At 47.8% G+C, this 21,496-nt stretch overlaps 1 protein-coding gene across 3 annotated transcripts in view; it reads left to right on the forward strand.

Moving 5' to 3' along the window:
* MTR (5-methyltetrahydrofolate-homocysteine methyltransferase) overlaps positions 1-21,496 on the forward strand; it is a 133,149-nt gene that overhangs the window by 78,278 nt on the left and 33,375 nt on the right. For all 3 annotated transcript variants that reach the window (XM_058696257.1, XM_058696258.1, XM_058696259.1), the window contains exons 23-29: positions 409-476; positions 1,062-1,182; positions 8,356-8,437; positions 13,762-13,860; positions 14,921-14,996; positions 17,980-18,135; positions 19,404-19,600. In XM_058696257.1, coding sequence (XP_058552240.1) covers positions 409-476; positions 1,062-1,182; positions 8,356-8,437; positions 13,762-13,860; positions 14,921-14,996; positions 17,980-18,135; positions 19,404-19,600 — 799 coding nt within the window. The remainder of the gene's footprint in view (positions 1-408; positions 477-1,061; positions 1,183-8,355; positions 8,438-13,761; positions 13,861-14,920; positions 14,997-17,979; positions 18,136-19,403; positions 19,601-21,496) is intronic.

The raw sequence follows: 21,496 nt of genomic DNA on the forward strand, positions 1-21,496 counted from the left end.
TCACAGTTCATGAGTTCAAACTCTGCATTGGGTTCTGTGCTGATGGTGTGGAGCCTGCTTGGGATTCTGTCTCCTCTGTGCCCCTCACCAGCTTGTTGTCTTTCTGTCTCTCTCTCTCTCTCAACATAAATAAACTTAAAAAACTAATGTAGTATGCCAAAAATCACTGAATCATGTATTTTGAATGGGTGAGTTTTATGCTGTATGAATTCTGTGTCAATAAAGCTGCTTTAAAAATCTTAGCCTAGCACCCGGCATGTGGTAAGTACCTAATAAATGGTAGTTGTAGTTGTCCTTAGTGAGTCACTGTGATTCCAATTTACATTAGAGGGGTATTCGATGGCTAAGTAAGGCTTTGTCTCTCTTGGGTTCTCCCCAACTTTCTCACCTCTCATTTCTGTACCGCAGAGTTATTGATTTAGGGGTCATGACTCCCTGCGACAAGATACTGAAGGCTGCCGTTGAGCACAAAGCAGGTACTGTGCCTCAGACTTCTGGACCCTCCGAGTGTCCTTTCCCCTGTGTCTGTCTGTCAGTAAGTGGTGATGCCCCAGCCTATCCAACAGGTGCCAGCTCCTGTGGGGGGTGGGGGACTGCTTTCATTGTCATTGATGGTGGGGGTCGAATCAGTGAATAGGTGACTTTGAAACTCCTTGCAGCTTGGAAGATGGGGAATGAAACAGGCTTCTTATTACAGGGTTGCATTAGATTTTTTCCTCCACATCTCATCGTCTCATCGTTTTTAATGTTTTTTCAGACACCGTGACACGTCCAAGTCTGGGAAATCATGAACAATGTATTTTATTTGCATGGCTTCCCCCAACTGTGGAAAGTACACTGTTGTAACTTGAAGTTACAAATCCCATTTATTATGTAAAGCAAACAAATGGTAAATCGAAACTCCCCAGTCAGGAAAGATGTCTTACAATTAGAAATGGGGAGTCGATGTTAGTTAGGTCTCACGGTCTTTATTACAGAGTTGCTAACATGAGTCTTCCATACTTCTCTGCTTTTGTCTCATCTTCATTCTCACTGCCCTTTCTTCTTTTTTGAAATACTAGATATAATAGGCCTGTCAGGACTCATCACTCCTTCCCTGGATGAAATGATTTTTGTTGCCAAGGAAATGGAGAGGTTGGCTATAAAGATTCCGTTGTTGATTGGAGGGGCGACCACATCGAGGTAAGTCATGCTAATGAGCTCCTTGCTGTCCTTTAAATTCATTTAAATGCCAGTGTTTACAAACAGTGATGAAACCTAGGTTGTTTTTTATTATGCTTAGCTCATCGGCTCCTTGTTCTAGAAGCTCACGAGCTTTCAGTCTTCACTTGGACAAGAACCTGGGCCAGGACACTTCTGCAGCAGGCTGTAGGAAACTTCCTCTGTGATCTCCCCGCCCTTTGCCTTTTTTGGGATTCCTTTGGCTTGTCATTGTCTTTTCCTTAATCCTCTCCCCTCCCATTCAGTTCCTGAGATTTCTGTTAAACTCTCCTCTTGAAATCAAGCCAGGTGGAGAAGGTGTATTTTTTGGCACAAAGACACTTCTTGAACTTTAGCCCACTCTCTGTCTTGAAGCAGGTGTCTGATTGAGTAATTACAGGTTCCCTTGAAGAAACTCCAACCTGGAAATAGTTGAGGCAGAAGGCCAGCCTAGCAAGAACGAATCAGAGAATCACCTTGGGAAGTTGTTTCCGAAAGGGGGAACCTTTTGAGAACCTTTGGATTAAACAGTTTAGAGAGGAGAAAGTTCTAAGTTGGTCACATGGCCATTACAGAGTTTGTCAGATTTTTTCCTGGCTCATGATCATAATGATGTTTGGGGGGAAATATGTTAATTATGGGCACTGTTAGACTTTTTATGACATGTTCTTTATTCCCCATACTGTTTACTTTGGCAGGGAATAATGCCCAGGGGGAACACTGAACTTGATCCTACACTAGAAATGACTGTGCACTAAGCCGGGTTTTCCAGAAAAACAGAATCTGTAGGTTGTGTATATATATTTTCTTTATGTAGATTTTATATATCACTTTGTATTATATTATTAATATAATACGTACACAGAGAGATGTATTTTAATAAATTGGCTCATGTGATCACGGGGCCTGGGAAGACTGACATCTGCAGGGAAGGTCAGAGGGCTGGAGTCCAGGCAAGAGCAGATGTTGCAGTCTTGATTCCAAAGGCTATATGGAGGCAGAATTCCTTCTTTCTCAGAGGACGTGAGTCTTTCCTCTTAAGGTCTTCAATTGATTGGACGAGGCCCACCCACATTATGGAGCATAATCTGCTTCACTCAAAGTTTGCTGACTTTTTTTTTTAAGTCTATTTTTATTTATTTTGAAATAAGTAAGTGGGGGAGAGGCAGAGAGAAAGGGTGAGAGAGAAAGAATCCCAAGCAGGCTCTGCACTGTCTGCACAGAGCCTGATGTGGGGCTTGAACCCACAAACTGTGAGATCATGATCTGAGCGAAAACCAAGAGTCAGACACTTAACTGACTGAGCCACCCAGGCACCCCAAAGCCTGCTGGTTTAAATGTTAATCACATCTAAAAATTATCTTTACAGAAGCATCTAGATTGGTGTATGACCAAAAACTAGATCATGTGTCCTGGCCAAATTGACACATAAAATTAACCATCATCCCATTTATAATCTGAATGGATTATTTTCACAAATAGTAACAGTGTTATATGTCATTTATTCACTAAGTACTTTTCATGCTTGAAGGACTCAATAAGGTGGCTGTTGTCGCTCACCTTGGAAAGCTGAGTTTGTTTTTCCACCAAGGACTTACCCACTAGGGTATGTGGCAGATTATTCTGCAGGGATGTGACCAACCGTTGATAGCTGGAGTTTCAATGAGCATAGTCTTGGGTAATTGATTATTTTAACGTGAATATTCATTAGCTTAGTAAAGAGAATGATAAGAGAACTTACAGACCTTTATGAGCATGAAATACTTTTGGGATCATGGTTGTAAAACAGAATAAATAAATATTTAAAGAAGCAGATGTAACGAAACGTATTATGAGCTAGGTAAATGTGATGTGCAAATTGGAACATGACAAAATAGTCCATTCTGTTATATCTCTTACCAAGTAAAAGCCACCAGATTAAAGAGGTTTAAAAAAAAAAAAAAATATCCAGAGGCAACATAACTACTTTTCCTAAGATCCATCATAAGCAGAATTAGCCATCAGTGCCTCCTCACAGTTTTAAGCTGGGATATCAAGTTAGAATTCATCAGATTGGAAGTCACCCAGTATCTCTCTGTGCGGTTGCAGAATTTCTGTTCTCGGGGTCTGGGGAAGGGCGCTGGGACAGCTGGGTCCCCTGACCTGCCAGAGTTCCTTCTTCTCTTTATGACCTCTGCCTTCTCTGGTTCTGTTCTCTTCCATGCCTGTTGCTGTTTCCGGGAAATTACTTGGAAAATAAAAGCTAGTGGCAGTCCTTCCAGATAACCATTCCCTTCTCCATTGCAGTGCCAGAAACGCCTGTGCAGAATAGATTTCCTGTGCAATCTCTCAGAGCCTTGGTGTAACCCTCCCCCCTTCTGACTCCGTTCTAAAGTAGTGACAGTGGGTGAGGCCTCACTTCACGGTGCTTAGTCAGGCCCTCATATTTGAGTAAGCCCTTTGACTGAAATGTAGCAGGCATACAGAAAAGTGCACAAATCACAGATACACAACTTGATGAACGTTTACAGAAATGAACCCCCGGTAACATTGCACTCTGGGAACTTTGCTGGGTGCCCCCACCCAGTCATCCTTTACGACAGGAGTAACCACTGCCCTGTCACTGTAGGTTGGTTCTGCCCGCATGTCGGCTTCATATAAATGGGGTCCTGTGGCATGTCCTCTTTTGTGTCCAGCTTGTTTTGCGTAGTGTTCTACCTGGGAGGCCCAAACCAGCGGTTGCAGTGGTTGCTGTTCCGTTGTGGTGCAATGTTCCGTCGTATAATACACGGTGGCTTAGTCATCCGTGTGACTGTTGGCGGGTATTGGCTTTTTCCACTTTGGGGCTGTTTGGAAGAATGCCACTTGCTGGGTCATACACACGTGATCATTGGCGTTAGACATTGCTGGGTAGTTTTCCAAAGTGATCGTATTAATTTACGTTCCCACCGGCAATTAGGAGAGTTCCAGTTATTCCACACCTTTTTAAATTTTATCCATTTTAGTAGGTATGTAATAACATCTCGGTATGGTTTTCCTTTGTATTTTCTTGCTGATCAATGATGCTGAGTACCTTTTCATGTGTATGTTGACTGTTAATGCTTCTTAAGTCCTTTTTTTTTTAATTGGGTATTCTGCCTCTTTTCTTACTGACTTGTACATGTTTTTTGTTTATATTGGACGCAAGCCCTTTATTAGAAATATATGTTGCAAGTAGATTCTTCCATTATGGCTTGCCTTTTGCTATCTTAGTTGTATTTTTAAATAACAAAGTTTTTAATTTTCATGAAGTCTGATTTATCAGTCTCTTCCTTTACAGTTAGTGCTTTTTGCCTCTGTGTAAGATGCCGTCTGCTCCTGGGAGAGTCAGCTTTGCTAGAAGGCATTCAGAGTTTGAATGTCTTAGAAGCCCTCTGAGAGCCCTTATTATTGCCTCCTGTAGACCTGTTGAGAGCTCAGCAGTGTTCAATTTTTTTCCTTTGCTAACTGTTCTTTGAGCGGACGGCAGCTCAGGACTTCCAAGTTGTCACGAAAGAAGATAAGGAGGTATAACTCCGTGGCTCTTCCAGATCTCAGTGGCCTGTGGTGGCATGATAGAATTAGAATTGTACTCCCAAGACATTCACAGTGAGCCTTAAGGCTGTCTGATGGATCCTTGGAGAAGCCGAAAGGACTGTACCGATTAGGGGTCATGTGGGCACGCAAATAGGCCCAGAGTTCCCTTTTGAACCCGTAGCTGTAAGAGAACGGAAAACCGAATATTCTCCTGTCTGTAATGCGTATGGTTTCGTGTCACAAACTGGAATTGACTTTAATGGCCATCTGGCCCTGTTAGCTACATACCTTCTCAAAGACACAAGTGTGGCAGTTAGCTTTTCTAAGTGGTTTAGAGCCAATAACTGCAAAGTGTCTTTTTCAGTTATTTTTTGTGAGTAATGGAGAATTCAGAAGGAATTCAGTGCCCAGAAATAGAGGTAATTTTCCGAACTTAAATATTTTTTAATTGTTAGGAGGGAAGATGCTGAATGATGTTAACTGTAGTGTTTTCCTCTTTGAGTTGGCTGTAGGGAAGTTCGAAGCTCAGGCCTGGGTGTAGGATTTCAGGGACCCGACTTCTGCCTCTGACCCACTGCTCAGTGCTCGTGCCTTTATTTCCTCTCTCGTTTTTCTCACCAAATTCTAAGGTTTTATTTCTTATTTATTTGTGTGTGTGTGTGTGTGTGTGTGTGTGTGTGTGTGTGTGTGTGATGCTGCATTTAGGTAAAACATTTTAATTCTGGAAGGATAAGGCATGAAATAAATGCTTGGAGTACTTGTTCTTTTTTAGTGCTTTTCAAAAAGACCTTCTAAAGTTAACCCTGTCATGCCCATTTGGCAAGTATGGGAGGCGACTAACTGGGTCCCCGGCATTGGTGAGTGACTTAGCAGAGCCAGATTTGAGACTGAGCCTCAGGGGGCTAGCCCCGTGTTGTTGGTTTGTAGGAGGGCAGGAGGGATTCCAACATTATATATCTTTTCAGACTTCAGACAGAAGTCTGCCTCCAACTGGAGAGGGCCGCATAAATGGAAGCTTAGGAGAAAGTGGAATCAATATCATGCCGTTTTATAAGGAAACCAAAAGTACTCTTGATGGCCAAGCAAGCACAGATTTAATGGCTGCCCTCATTTGGCTTTGTCATTTTTTTATGCTGGAAAGCAACACTGTGCTTTTATGTGGTGGTGGTAGTGTTTTTAAAAAGTGGAACCCATCAGTTTCTTCTTGGTACCCTTGTCCAGAGATCACCAAGTGCGAGAATGGCCAGAATTGCACAGAGAACGCTTGGATGCTTAATAAATATTAATTATGTTGACTTGAAGGTTTAAAACTGTACTGGTTCTCTTTAAGAGAAATGTCAACTAAGTCATAGTAGGCTTAGTGTTTCCTAGAGGAACTCCATGCAGAATATACATTGAGGTACATTTGTGTGCTTGAAGAACTGACCACCTAAAGAAGAGGAAGCAAACAGTCTCACTTATATTGTTGTCAAACTGGAAGCAGTTTCTTCTTTAAAATTTCCTGGGGCGCCTGGGTGGCTCAGTCAGTTGAGCATCTGACTTCAGCGCAGGTCATGATCTTGCGGTTTGTAGGTTCGATCCCTACATCGGGCTGTGTGCTGACAGCTCAGAGCTTGGAGCCTGTTTCAGATTCCGTGTCTCCCTCTCTCTGCCCATCTCCTGCTTGCATGTGTGCTCTCTCTCTCTCAAAAATAAACATTAAAAAACAATTTTTTTTTTTAATTAAAAAAACAAAAGTATTCCTACTATTTGAAAATCTTCCCCTGGGGTGCCTGGGCGGCTCAGTAGGTTAAGCGTCCGACTTCGTCTCAGGTCCGTGAGTTCGAGCCCCGCATCGGGCTCTAGGCTGACAGCTCAGAGCCTGGAGCCTGTTTCAGATTCTGTGTCTCCCTCTCTCCCTGACCCTCCCCTGTTCATGCTCTGTCTTTCTTTGTCTCAAAAATAAATAAACGTTAAAAAAAAAACAACTTAAAAAAAAGAAAATCTTCTCTTTGTAGAATACCAAAGATATTTTCAAATCTTTGGTCCCTGGGCACGCAGCGGACACAAAACACATCCTTGGGACGCAGTGGAGTTGGCGTGGCTGCTTCAGGACCACGGTCTGGTTCTCCCTGCTGCTCTGCGCCCCAGCGCCCGACTGTGGAAGAGTCTCTTGCACTCAGTGGCTTAAGCCTGCACTTCCATTTGATGGCTCACTTCCTGTGACTTCCGGCTTCTGTCCCCTGCTTCCTGTCCGTGTGTGGAGATACTTGCACAAAGGGGACAGGTGAAACGTCAGTCTTGTCTGTCTCACCGCAAATGAATTTTTAGTCATCCCTCAGAAGTCTATTAAAAACGCACACATACATCAGGCTTCTCATATCCTCTTGGTTTTAAAAATTTCCTCAGTAGTCCACGCTTACTATTAGAACATGTCAGACACTTCAGAGGAACGTAAAGTAAAATTTATTCTCTCCCTTCCCGTCCTCCGTCCCACCTCCAGCCGCTGTGTAACCAGTGTTGACACCTGAGGTGTATCTGGTTTTTGCTAAATGTACGGAGACTCCTATGTAAGGTTGGAGGGTTAGGGCGGGTTGAGGGTGGTAGTGTGGTTTTTAAAACACAGACGTACTGTTTGGTATTTTGTTGTTTCCCCACATAGTAGCATAGTCTGGACATTCTTCCCGAACAAAATGCATTTGGGCCGAGGCGGAGAATGTGAAAGCATCTGACGCGGGGAGGAGCTGCCTTGGGGGCGAACGTGGGTCCAGCAGAGACCGGCAGGGACGGCCCCCTCCCTGCCCGTCCTGGGGGAAGTACAGCTGCCGCCCTTGGACGCGGCACTGCGGCCTGTGCTCAGGGCCCTGGTTTAACCGCAGTCGGGAGGGCACGCGGGTCCATCCTCACCCCTCACGTAGTGGGCCGTGTTCTGTGAGGCAAGAGCGGGTGTGTACCCTGTGCGGTAAGACTGAGTCCCCAGAGACGGCTGGCCGCGTACTTCAGTCAGGTCGTCTCAAGGACTGAAGCGTGTTCCTCACCGCTGATGTTCCCGAGTCTGGCAGGAGGGGTTTGGGGCCGAGCCGACGTTAGTAGAAGACTGTTGCTGCTTATGCCTCTCGGTTCCTTCGTGCCAGATTTATTCAGGGTCTGGGGGCCCTTATTACAAGTGCGAGGTGGGGTCGGGGCTGAGGAGCGTGGCCGGTGCGTCCTGGGCCCGCCGCCTTCGGTCTGGTTTCCCGGGCGCCCTGGCTGCCACCCCAGCTCATTTGGGGGAGGAAACGCAGGCTGACCTGTATGGCAGCCAAGGGCAGTCACCTGGGCTGGTGAGCTCCCTCGGTTCAGGCAGGCCGCTAATGAGTGCGGCGTCACGGTCTCGTTCCCGAGGGCAGAGAGCTGAGGGCAGGGTCTTCCTCGTTTTGTCAGATTTCTCGTAGCCTGAGCCGACAGACCCCTGTCTTCTCCCCTTGGGTTCCCCGTCTTAGGGTAGGGAGGAAGTCAGTCTTGTTTTACGAGGGACACGTGAAGTTCGTTCGCTGGAAAGCACCCTGTGGAAACACGTTGTCTCTGATGGTTCCAAACAAGGGTCATGTGGGAGCTGTCAGCACTGATGGATATGTTTTTCTTCCTGACCCCTCTTTTTAGAACCCACACGGCAGTTAAAATAGCTCCAAGATACAGTGCGCCCGTCATCCACGTCCTGGACGCGTCCAAGAGTGTGGTGGTGGTAAGTGTGGGGCCTTCCGTTATTTCCGCTATGTAAGGAGAGGAGAAAAGATTGTGTTCTGAATAAGGGGTATTTCCCAAGATGATCTTTTATTTTTGTCCAGTTCTACTAAAATATGTGAAAGAATGTGAGAGGGCTTGTTAGGATGGTGTCACTGTGGTCGTCTGCATTGCTGGAGGGGGGCCAGGTGAGTGTGTCCTGTGCTTTCAGAGACCGCGTCTGAGTCACCGAGAAGCCCTGCCAGGATCCCTGTGACCTCGACACCAACCCAGAGGGAGAGAGATTTCAGCCACTTACATATATTTACAAGTGTGAACATATATTGTCTTAACTCCATGCCAAGGCTAGAAGGAATGTGGAATCTTTTAAACGACCTGTTTCCAGGTAGACATTTAATCTGGAATGGGCCGGTTGACCCTACCCAAAGAGAGAAGAACGTTCTCTAGATGTTCACAATCCAGAATAATAGATTCTTTTTCTCGGTGAATGTAATAAACCACTTTCCTGAGTGGTCTTTTAGGTTTTTCTCTGTCACTGAAGCCTAATGTCCTCTCTCGTTACGTGTTTCGTTATTTTCATTGACTAAGAGGACATAATAGCTGGAGGGAATCTGAACGACCATGTGGTCCAGTGGTTTCCAAGTTCGTTTTAGTGACAGAAAGCTTGTCTTCCAGTGATGTCTTACTTGGAAGCTCAGTACAGTATGAGTTAGAGCAGCCCCTCCTATCCGTCACCCCACACCTAGTTCTTGAAAGAGCACAATTTGAAATTTGCTAATCTGTGGGGGCGCCTGGGTTGGTTGAGTATCTGACTCGATTTCGGCTCAGGTCATGATCTCACAGTTTGAACTCGAGCCCCACATCAGGCTCTTGCTGACAGCCTGGAGCCTGCTTGGGATTCTCTCTCTGCCCCTCCCCCACTCATGCTGTCTCTGTCTCTCTCATGTAAATAAATAAAAACTTAAAAAAACACAACAGACCAAACCTGCTGATCTAGTCCAGCCTTCACATTTGTAGGTGAGGAGGGTTACCAAGGAGGGTCTGGTGATTTGTGAAACTATCAGGTGACATGGTGCAGCCCGAAGCTCGGGTGGCCACATTGCCTGAACCGTTTTCCAAAGACATCCTTCCAGATCTATGAATTTATTTATATGGAGGTTGTACAATAATTGCTAACTTTATTAAAAATTGATAGTGTGCCAGACACTGTGGTGAGTGCTTTACATGGATTTTTAATTTAATCTCCATGAAGCAGATACTCTCATTATCCATGTTTAGAGTAGAGGAAACAGGCACAGAGAGGTTAGCACCTCTCTTGAGGCCACACATCCATCAAGCGGTAGGGTAGGGCGTGAAGGCCGGTGGTCTTACTGTCTGCTGCACGAAATATGCTCCCATTAATGTTCAGTGATTCTTATTAAAAAGGATACAATCATTGGCTCCCACGTGGCTGAGTCAGTTGAGCATCCAGCCTTTTTTTTTTTTTTAAGAAAATTATTGTTGTTTAGTTTCTATTTTTAAATTGTTATAAACTTTAATTATTTAATAATTAGCGTGAATAATTTAATATTCATGCATCCTCCTCTGTGAACTGTCAAATCTTGCTGACCTCCTTATGAATATTTATAAACACTCTGTATACATGACTATGTACTTTTAATACTGTATGCTTCTTTTGTAGGAAGAGTTTTTCTTTTTCTTTTTTTTTCTGTTTTGAATTTACATCCAAACTAGTTAGCATATAGTGCAACAATGATTTCAGGATTAGATTCCTTAATGCCCCTTACCCAATTAGCCCATCCCCTCCCACAACCCCTCCAGTAACCCTCTGTTTGTTCTCCATATTTAAGAGTCTCTTATGTTTTGTCCCTCTCCCTGTTTTTATAATATTTTTCTTCCCTTCCCTTATGTTCATCTGTTCTGGAGCATCCAACTCTTGATTTCGGCTCAGGTCATGATCTCAGGGTCGTGGGATTCAGCCCCATGTTGGGCTCTGAGCTGGGCCTGGAATAAGATATATTCTCTCTCACTCTCTTGCTTTCTCTCTCCCCTCCTTCCCCCTGCCCCTCCTCTGCTTGCACTTTCTCTCTCTCAAAAAAGAAAAAAAAAAAGATACGGTTAAATCAGACTGGAATCATAAAGTCACATTTTTATTCACTCTTGACGTAAACTAATGTGTAAATAAAGTTGGTGTCTCCAAGTTAGTTTCAGGACAGTTTTTGTATTTTATATTTGAATTGTGCTTCATAAGGAGCTCGTATGGAGTTCATAGTTGACTAACCAGTGGACCTCTTTTTAAGGCTTGTTGCTATTTTCAAATGCTAATGAATGACTGAATGTTTCTCATATGGAGACCAGGCCCTTGGCCCTCTTCAAGTACATGGTGCTAGCATTGCATCAGGGGAGGACTTTGGCTGGGAGAAACCAGCCTCTGGATTCCATTTTGAGTTCCCTCCTTCGCTGTCTAGAAGAGCTAAGCAATAAGGGCCGAGCTGAGAGCCAGATGATGATCACGGGCACTGGTGCTCCTTATGGGTCCGTCCAGCTGGACCGCCAGCAGTGGTTAGTGCTTCTTGGGTCCAGAGAAGTGGCCGCCTTCTGAAATTACTCAGACATAAGTCCAACAGTAAGTTGTTTGGGTTGTTGCTAGTGACGCTTTTCAGGATCAGTGGTACAGTTTGTTTAGGACGATTTTTGGTTCCATTTCTTCGGGCTCGGCTGCAAGACGCATGCCAGTGGCCTGTGCTCTGGGTCACTGGTGCAGGTGTTTGAAAGATTCCCAAACATGGCAACGACCTGGTTAGTTGGAGCTTTAGACCTCGGGATGCCCCTGCTTTCTTTCCTTTCTTCTTTTTTTTTTTTTCTTTAATTTATTTTTGAGAGAGTGCAAGCAGGGGAGGGGCAGAGAGAGGGGGGCCGAGGATCCGAAGGGGGCTGTGCCGCAGTGAACCCGATGTGGGGCTTGAACCCACACACTGTGAAATCATGACCTGAGCCAAAGTCAGACGCTCAACCGATTGAACCACCCAGGTGCCCCTTCTTTCTTTTTAAATAAACGAGGTGCCAGTATTTAGTTCTTTCTAAATTATAAAATATATTTTCAACTTATTCCCTCTCATTCACTGCTATTGTCACCAAGAACAAAGAATAAAAGGAGGAAGAGAGAAGCTGTGCTGTGTCCAAATGGTTGGCATGAAGACGTGTGACTGGGCTGTGGTTTTATGATGGAAAGATCACGAAGATTAGCCTGTATAATTGACCACGGACTTGTTTCCATCAAGCAAGTCAGACTGGGCATGGAGGGACTGGCTTGTCACTTTGGCTCTGGGAACAGGGGGCCCCCCAGGGTGTGTTCCGTCTTCCCAATAGTCGCTGTGGCAGCATATGGTTAAGTTCTTTGGATGTTTAGAAAAGCAGGCTTTTGCCTTCTCAGAGTCTAAAACCTAGCAGAACGCAATATTTTATTTTATTTTATTTATTTATTTTTTTTAAACGTTTTTTATTTATTTTTGGGACAGAGAGAGACAGAGCATGAACGGGGGAGGGGCAGAGAGAGAGGGAGACACAGAATCGGAAACAGGCTCCAGGCTCCGAGCCATCAGCCCAGAGCCTGACGCGGGGCTCGAACTCACGGACCGCGAGATCGTGACCTGGCTGAAGTCGGACGCTCAACCGACTGCGCCACCCAGGCGCCCCTGAACGCAATATTTTAAACAATATTTTAAGACACTGGTTGCATGTACTTTGGGGAGCTGTGGAGTAGGCATCCCTTTGCTGTTTTCATTGAGCTCTGCTGGTTTTCCTAAATGGGGACTCCATTGAGCCGAGGTTAATGTAAGGCTGGGAGGTACCCTGTGGTGTGAACACCATTCAGGAGCCTGTTTTTAGGCTCACCGCAAGGGTCTTTTCTGATTAGGTTCCTTAAGAAAGTGGTCTGGCTTTGTACTAACTCTTCGGGGATCGGATTGCCAGAGAGATGCTTAGCAAAGTCACACAGAATCATAGACACTTAAAGCCGGTGGGCCCTTGAGCCATCGTCCGGCCTGCCTGCTCAGTTTCACGTCATGGTTCTCGGCTTCCCTGCCCTCGTGTGTGTGTGTGTGTGGGGGGGGGGGGGGGGTGGGGCGGAATCCAGCTGGAGGCGCAGGGGTGGGGCGGTGCCTCGTCGTGAAGTGATCGTGATCAGAAGCAGCCATTTCTTGTTTTTGAGCTTTGGTTTTGGCTCTACTTCCACCAACTTGATAATGCTGGTCACAAATAATATTTCGCAGGTCCTAGCTTTACAGTTTACCGAGTAGCCTCGTATTTGTCAGATGACGGGTTTCTGTTCTTTTCTTAGCCAGTCATAGTTGACTGTGAAGATTAGCCTCATTCCTTCAGCAAGAGTTTAGTGAGGAGGCGCCCTGCACATGCCAGGCACAGAACTAGAAACCAGGGACACGGAGTGGTTAAGGCGCAGCCCTGCCCTCAAGGGGTTTGTCCTCTAGTGAGGCAAGGAGGTACATAGACAGGTACTAAAAGCCTGAGGTAAATGCAGTGATGAAGACGTGAACCGGGTATCTTTGAAACACTGAAGAGAGGCGCCTAGCTAGTGTGCTGTGTCGGTCCCCAAGACCACGCTCCCCTTCAGTGATTTGCCAGAAGGACTCACGGAACTCAGAAACACTGTTATGATCATGGCGGATGGCCACGAGTCAGCAAAGGATGTAAAGGGTGGAATCCAAGCAGGACCAGGCACCAGCTTCCTGGTGTCCTCTCCTAGCGGAGTCACGTGGCCAGTGCTTAATTCTTCCACCAGTGATGAGTGTACGGGGGGCATTGCCAACCAGGGAGGCTCTCTTGAGCCTTAGTGTCCAGGGCTTCTGTTGGGAGTCAGTCACGTAGGAGTGCTTTAATGACCTGACTGACCTTAGTAACCAGAGCCTTAGTTACTCCAGAGGTCAGACGGATACAACATGAACAAGGGGGCCCCCTTCGTCCCTAGTCACGTTGTTAGTTAGCATAGACCATCCAGGGTGGCCCAGGGCTCCATGTAGGCAAAGTGTCTCATCAGGCAGGACATTTCAAGGGCTTAGAGCTTATCTCTCAGGAACCATGAAGGGCTTTCTTTCGAATGTGTGAGATTTGGACATCCTGGGTCCACCGAGGCAGCTCTTAACTGCACACCCCGGCAGGAGTTCATGAAGCTGGTGAAGGGAGAGGGGATGACGTTGACAAGGGAAGCTTCCTGAAGGAGGTGTCGCCAGCACCGACCAGTGTTGTCCATATTTTATTTATCTCCTTTTGCTCCTCTGTGGTTCTTGAACTTTGATCTTGCGTTTTCAGTGCTCTCAGCTATTAGATGAGAATCTCAAGGATGAATATTTTGAGGAGATCTTAGAAGAATATGAAGAGATCAGACAGGACCATTACGAGTCTCTCAGGGTAAGTGACAAATACCTGCTAGTTTGGGTATTAAACCAATCCTGCATTTTTTTTAAAAATGTGACTTCATTGTTTAAAGGAGGGCAACAGGTTTAGCATCATTTTAGAGAAGCCTTGTTTTCATGTTCAGATCAGAATTCTCTGGTGTCTAAGTTCCTGATAACTTGGGGTTATACTAAAATTAATTTCATTTATTCCACCAAACATTTATTGGGTACACAGTAGGTGTTAGGTGCTGTGCTAGACAGCAGAGCTATGAGAATGAATAAAACCTATGCAGCGGGAGAACGGGAACTGAAGCAGCGTATAGAAAGTGACTCCCACGGATCCTTGTTCTTGAAATAATGGAAGAAAATGACATTAGAGGGGACCGTTGTCCGCCTCTCTCCCTGACTGCCCAGCACGGACTGTGCAGAGCAGTGTCTCAACAACTGCCCTTCTCTAGATAAGCTTCAGGGGTTCCTTGGAAAGGAGGCATAATCACTCTTTAGAAGTCACTGGAATATTTCTTCCTGGTTCATCTGCCTGTTGGGCCTTGTGCGTAGAGGGGTGCATTTGGGGGGTGGCGAGGCAAGCGAAATGAGACAACAAACAGCAGGAAGAAAAGAGGTGTTTGTGAGATGGTGACCAGCCCAAGATACTGTGGCTGGCGTTCCGCCTCTTAGGTTTGCTCACGGTTGAAAATTTCTTAGTTTTGCCCTCTGGTCCAGGGGGCGGTCAACGGCAGGCCAGATAAGCCTGGCCTCAGGTATTCTAGAAGCACCGGCAGGACACCGCTCTGAGAAGGGCACAGGTCAGCTTTGCATCCACCTATCAATATTTAATGGATATTTATTGAATCTTTACTCTCCATTGTTCTGGTGCTAATGTGAAACCCTCACATTGGGTGGAAAAGGAAGAACTTTTCAGGATATGAATTTTCATTAATGAAAGCATTTGTGGGGTTTTTTTTTCCTTTTCCTTTTTTAAATAAAACATGTACTAGCTTTTCAGACATACTTTCATAGTAGCAGCTGAAAAACTAAGAGTCTCTGACTAAATAACTTCTCTTTTTTCATAGGAGAGAAGATACTTAACCTTAAGTCAGGCTAGAAAAAACGGTTTCCATATGGACTGGCTGTCGGAGGCTCCTCCAGGTCTGTTTGACTGTCAGTTGGAGAAAGGCTGTGGGTGATAATGTGACTGGAGAGACGTTTGCATTTAGCTGGCTGGGAATCAGGCAGCTGGAGATGCTTTATCGTGTCTAATAATGGTGATAAAGGACATTGATGATTGAAAATGAAAGGAAACAGGTACCATTTATGGAGGACCAAACTATGTCCTGAGACTGCTTGGAGTGTCTGAGTGCTTGACACAACCCCGTAGTGAATGTGCTGTTATCCCCACGTAAATGTGAAAACCCCGAATTTCGGGTAAGAGCCCAAAAGGTTATTGGATTCTATCCCTGGTCTGCCCCTTCTCACCCACACTCCCTCCTCTGTGCTGTGCTCAATTTCCACCCCCCACCCCCCCAAGCCTGACGCAGGTTCTGGGTGGTATAGTCACTGAGTGGCCTGGGTCACAGGCCAGGCCCCAGGGCCGATGTGTAGTTCTGAGATTGAAGATGCCCTCACACTGAACAGACCTTTAGAACATTGCGGCAAAGCTGGAGCTCCTGTTTCTTGTTCGCTCTCTCCCATTGTCTCTCTGAATGCTTCCCTCTTTTTGTTTCTTTTATTTGTTTTTTTCCCCCTTATTTCTAGCCAGCTCTCTTGCCTGATAGAGGTGTTCACGAGGGAGTAAAATATGGAGGATGTTTGACACGCTCAGAGAGGCATGAGATACACACGCACAGCCCAGGCAGGGTGAGCAGGGGTTGTATTCATTGAATCTGTATCTCCAAGGTAATACCTCAGATCCGCTCTTCTTGCTCACAACATCTGTGTTCTGCGTCTCCTTGGCTGACTTGAGAGCATTAAATTGGAAACGTAGGTGAGCTCAGTTCTGATTTCAGTCCTGCTGAGCCCGCTGTGGTTTAGTAGGAGGAATGCCACGTCAGGAGTCGGGAGGCCTGATTCTCACCCCAGTTTGCCTCCCGGCTGCAAATCACTGACCTTGAGCATCCTGCATCCATGTTCGACCTCTTCTGATGGGTAAGAAGGAGTCACCCTGTGAAAGGTTGTAAGGATAAGAAAAGATAAACCTTCGAAAAATGTAAATAACTATATAGTCTATTATTTTCTCTTTACCTTTCACTGGGAAATTGGAAAAGTCTCATAAGGGAAGTCCATTTTAACCAAGTCAAACATCCAGACACAGTTCAGTGGGGACATTCCTCTGAAGGCCCACGGTGCCAGGCAGCAGTCGAACGGCCACTTGTCCCCAGTGCGGGACCTCTGCGAGGCTCTGGACCTGCTGCTTGAGAAGATTGAGGCGCTGACGTACAGCCCTCAGAAATGTTTTTGAGGACACCCCAGTCTTAGACTAGTTGCAGGAAGTCAGGAAAGGGAGACAGAGGGGTTCTCTTAAGGTCGTTGGCGGTAAAATTCAAGACTGACATCCCTCAGTGACTGTGACAGGGCATTTCTCCCTGCCTTTCTAGGCAAGAGGAGACATTCATCAGGAGGAAATTTGTAGTTTCTTTTGTCTGTCAAACGAAGCAACATACTGGAATATGATGAAGAAGTGATTATTCTCAATAGTAAAAACACGACCAGGAACAAATGACAAAGAGCTACTGCGAACATGTGTGAAAAGATAGCGATTTCCAGGCAAGACTAAGCAGCAGCTCGCTCTTTTCCTGTACTGCTGCCTCACATCCGCCTCTTACCATCTGACGAGACAAAAGTGCTCTTGGGACTTCGGTCCCAAGCACCTGAGATGGGCAGGATGGTGTAAGTTCTCTGACCCTATTTACAGACCAGGAAACTGAGGGCCAGGAAGCTCGTGTGTGGGCATCACTTCCGACTCCGGCCCGACCCCGCTGACCCCGCTGCAGGCAGGGTGCTGGCGTGCTGCTCTTCTTCATTCCTCATCATTATTATTTTTTTTTTCAATATATGAAGTTTATTGTCAGATTGGTTTCCATACAACACCCAGTGCTCATCCCAAAAGGTGCCCTCCTCAATACCCATCACCCACCCTCCCCTCCCTCCCACCCCCCATCAACCCTCGGTTTGTTCTCAGTTTTTAAGAGTCTCTTATGCTTTGGCTCTCTCCCACTCTAACCTCTTTTTTTTTTTTTTTTTTTCCTTCCCCTCCCCCAGGGGTTTCTGTTAAGTTTCTCAGGATCCTCATCATTATTTAACTCGGGTCCTGTTTTACACGCACGGGGTGTGAAGCACAATATGTCGAACGTCCACGAATACCGCCAGCCACCTCAGAAATAACCTGGTGCCCATTTTAAAAACAAAGCAATGCCGGGGCGCCTGGGCGGCTCAGTTGGTTAAGCGTCAACTCTTATTTCAGCTCAGGTCATGGTCTCACGGTTCATGGGTTCGAGCCCCACGTGGGGCTCTGCACTGACCGTGCGGAGCCTGCTTCGGATCCTCTGTCTCCCTCTCTCTCTGCCTCTCCCCTGCTCGTGCACTCTCTCTATTTCTCAAAAATGAACATTAAAAAAAACCAGTACATAAGTGGTTGAAGCTGCTTGTGTGCCCCTCCCTCCCCTGCACAATCCCGAATTTGATGCCTTGTTTCTGTGCATGTCCTTATACTTTGCCCATATACACATGTGTCAGTGGGAAGTAGAGATTGCTGATTCTTGTTTTCACACTTCTGGTAAGTGGTTTACCTTATGTGTCTCTCTAAGTGGCATTTACTTTAGTATTGTCTCCGTCTGTACAAGTGAAGAGAAACCCAAGTCTTTTCTCTTTGACCAAAGGGCAGAGGGAAGAATTTTTAAGGGCCGGTGTAGACAGCTGTCTGGGAAGGGTAGTTTTATTTAAGATTTACTGCAAAATTTACAGTTCCCCTCCTTGTAAAGCAGCTCCTGTGGGTGACTGCGGGGAGAGAGAGTGTGGGGCCCCCGGAACAGTACAGAGCTGGCCCGGGAGACATGGCACAGACCCCTGCCGTGCGCGTTAGGCGCTTATCCCCAGGCTGCGGCATCCGTGTGACATGACTACTTCACTTTTACAGTGAAGCCCACGTTTCTTGGGACTCGGGTCTTTGAAGACTACGATCTGTGGAAGCTGGTGGCCTACATCGACTGGAAGCCTTTCTTTGATGTCTGGCAGCTCCGTGGCAAGTACCCGAATCGGAACTTTCCCAAGATATTTAAGGACAAAACTGTAGGTTCGTTCAGCAGACCTTCCTTTCTGCACGGATACTCGAGACACAGTGTTGGGGCTTTGAAGGGGAGAACAGGTGGAGAGCCGAGAGTTCAGATGCTGTGGGAGATGGTTTCTCGTTGTGGTCTAACGTGTGGGGTGTTGTTTACCTCTTCGGTGGCTTGAAGCTGCTAGATGGGTCTTTATGGACTGTAGTTGGCATTTCATTTATCTCTTCTTTAATAAGCCAGGCTCTTTGTTGGGCACCGGGAATAAACACACCCCTGCCTTCGGGGATGTGGCCAGTAGCTGGCATAGCCGACAGCGATGGGCGGTTCCCATGTGGCATGCCGAGCTCCTGCCGTGGGGCTGAGCCCAGGGCTTCTGTGGACCCAAGATGAGACAGACCTCAGACTGGGAGGTCAGGGGAGTCTTCCGGAGGGGGGTGGTGGTGGTGGTGTTTGAACTGCTTTTGGAAGAGCACATGGGAGTTACTGAGGCTGGGACTGGGGTTGTGAGACAGCACCGGAGAAGAGGACGTCCCAGGCAGAGGAGACAGCACGGAAAGGCACAGTCACAGGTGCCCATTTGGGGAAATGCCAGGAGTCCCTTGCTCCTGGAGCACTGGTCAGGGGAGGGGATTTGGGGCGATCAGCAAGAGAAGTGGGGGTGAGTGGAGTTGTAGCCCCACCCCTAGAACCTGCCCCCAAAGGCCTGGGTTCACGGTGCCAAGCCAGTCAAAAGATCAGGAAAGAGCCAGATGAGAGCAAGGTGGCAGGTGGCCTGCTGGAAGTGTGGGGTCAGGGCAGTCCTCACTGTACGGGGGACAACTGTGGGAGGCCCCTGAGCTGGGGCCACCTGTGTGCGGTGCTGAAGCCACTTAAGAGGGCCTGGGCCACACTTGCGTCTGCAACCTGTCCCACATCCCCAGAGGCCCCTGGGAGGTCGGTGGGGTGGTGGGCACACGAGCAAGGTCGGCGAGGAAGGGTCTGGCCTGCCCTGTCTGGCGACTGTGCTGGGAGCCACACGTTAGGCTCTCTGCCTCTTGCCGCCTGGAGGCATGTCAGTGGTTTGTGCTGGGGAGACGGACGGGGCATGTGGTCAGCAGGAGCCACCAGCCCCCAGCCGCTCCCCTTAAGTCGTGCTGCTCACAGACACCAGTGCAGTATTTGAGGGGAAAGGAGGGTGACCAGAGACGATGGCTCAGGAGGGGTGGTGGCTTGAGAAAGAAGTGGTTTTCGCTGACGATCATTGGCTCTTTTAGGTGAATTCTTAACGGTGTTTTCCTAATAGGTGAAGAGGCCAGAAAAGTCTATGATGATGCCCAAACCATGCTGACGGCGCTGATTGGTCAAAAGAAGCTCCGAGCCAGGGGCGTGGTTGGGTTCTGGCCAGCGCAGAGCGTGGGAGACGACATCCACCTGTACGCGGAGGGTGCGGAGCCCCAGGCTGCAGAGCCCATCGCCACCTTCCACGGGCTCAGGCAGCAGGTACGGAGCCGCACTGACCACCCGGCTGCTGCTGCTTTGGTGGAAGCACTGAAAAAGCGTAAATAAGAATTAAATAAGTCTGAGCTTTGTGCAAATGACAGGGCTGCCCCAGCTCCCCCCCAAATGACCATGCACAGGCCCGAGACCAAGGCGTTTGTGGGGACGATGGAGAGCAGCAGCCAGTGTGGGTGGAGAGGCTGGCCCCTCGGGCACCGGCGGGACTCATGGGTGAGGAATGCCGCCGTTGCCTTGGTCGTCACACACAGACGCACATCTTGTTCCAAAACCTGGGTTTGCAGGCATGCGTGCTGGATGGACCATCGTGTTTCACATCCACACGGCCTTGCTGCGGGCAGTCCACATCTCCATCCTGCAGGGGCAGGAATGGAGGCCGATGGGATGGAACTAAGTGCTTAGCATCCAGAGCGTGAACCCGGCCTGTGCGCACTGGCTTCCCTCGGCACGGCCGCCTCTCATGCTCACCCTGTGACAGTACAGACGTCCTGTGTGTGTCCCGTAGCTGCTACAAAATACAGTTGTCCCCATCCAGAATTGGAACCAGGATGCACCAGGGTCGTTAACAAAGGGTTGCGGTGAATTACCCTGTGTCACTACCGTTTCGGGTCGTTCAGAAGCAGAGCAGTATTACTGCTTTTAATCATCGCCGCGATGGGTTTCATAATGATAGTGTTTTAATGGTCACCGCATCTGAAGGGCTTCTTAAACTCGGGACGTGAAATGATGCCACGATAGGATCACCAAAGGCAGCTGTACCATTCCTGTGTGCACGGGGTGCCGACACCATAGGCCACAAAGCAGCAGGCTCCACGTTCCCGCCCCTGCTCGCTAGGGAGCTGGTCGCTTGGCTTTCTCGGGTGTGATTCGGCTCGAAGGCCTCTGCCCAGTTTCTCATCCTTCAGGTCCTGCGTCCTCTGATCTCTTGTTACGTCCAACCATTCATGTCCTAACCAGGCAGGCTGTGTCAGGGCGTTTAGTGTAATGACTTCTCAATGTGCATTTAGTACCCATTCCGATAGCTCTTTCTTCCAGCACTCCGGAAGATTCTGGCTGCTCTGGGAGTCTTCTGTCTCAGTGGCTCTGGTGGCTGTCTCTTCTTAAGTGCTGTGGGGCTCTGTGACCTGTCTCCCCTTGTGGGGCCGGGAAGCTTTGTGTCTCCCTCTGGCTTTTGTTAGCAGAGAATGTACAGCTGGAGAGCCACTTCTCCCCGCATAGCCGTCCCCGTCCCCGAGCTTGGTGACATTTCCACAGGCTGTTATCAAACACCTTCTGGCCGGCAACCGTTTAACCACTTCCTGCCCAGCGTCGGTGAAGCTGTGCCTGTTTCCAGGGCCAGCAAGCAAGTGAGCCCTGTAGCTTCTGGTGCCGCCCACCGAGTCCCTGACTGGTCCTGTGCCCTACGGCAGTCAGGGGTATACACTGCGGTGCCGGACCCCGCACCTGCCGCCGTCTGACCCTGGGCTACCGGTCACGCTCTGTCTGCCTCAGCTTCCTGGCTGTGAAATGGAGCTGGTGGCATCACGTATTTCCTTCACACGGTTGTTGACAGCCTTAAATCAGTGAATTCCTGTAAAGCACCAGCCAGGAGTGTAGTGAGCACTCAGTAAATAGCAGTTTCAGGTGTTTACCTTCTCCGTAAGTATTTGTGGATTGTGAAATGTGTTTGAGACCTGATTTGTCAGTGGGGTGAGAGGCGAGACTCTCAGAAGCCGGTCCGGCTCAGTGCTCAGTTCGGTTCCAGGCTGGCCCAGGCGCGTCCTCGGCCGTCTCCTGAGCCACTGCCACGGTGGGCGGTACGTGGCCCTTGGCTGGTGGCCAGGAGCTTGTCGAGCCGCGTCTGTCAACGTGAAGCAGAGGCTTGTGCATTTGGTGGGTCCC

The sequence above is a fragment of the Neofelis nebulosa genome, chromosome 13 (assembly GCF_028018385.1).
Source record: "Neofelis nebulosa isolate mNeoNeb1 chromosome 13, mNeoNeb1.pri, whole genome shotgun sequence".
NCBI lineage: Eukaryota > Metazoa > Chordata > Mammalia > Carnivora > Felidae > Neofelis > Neofelis nebulosa.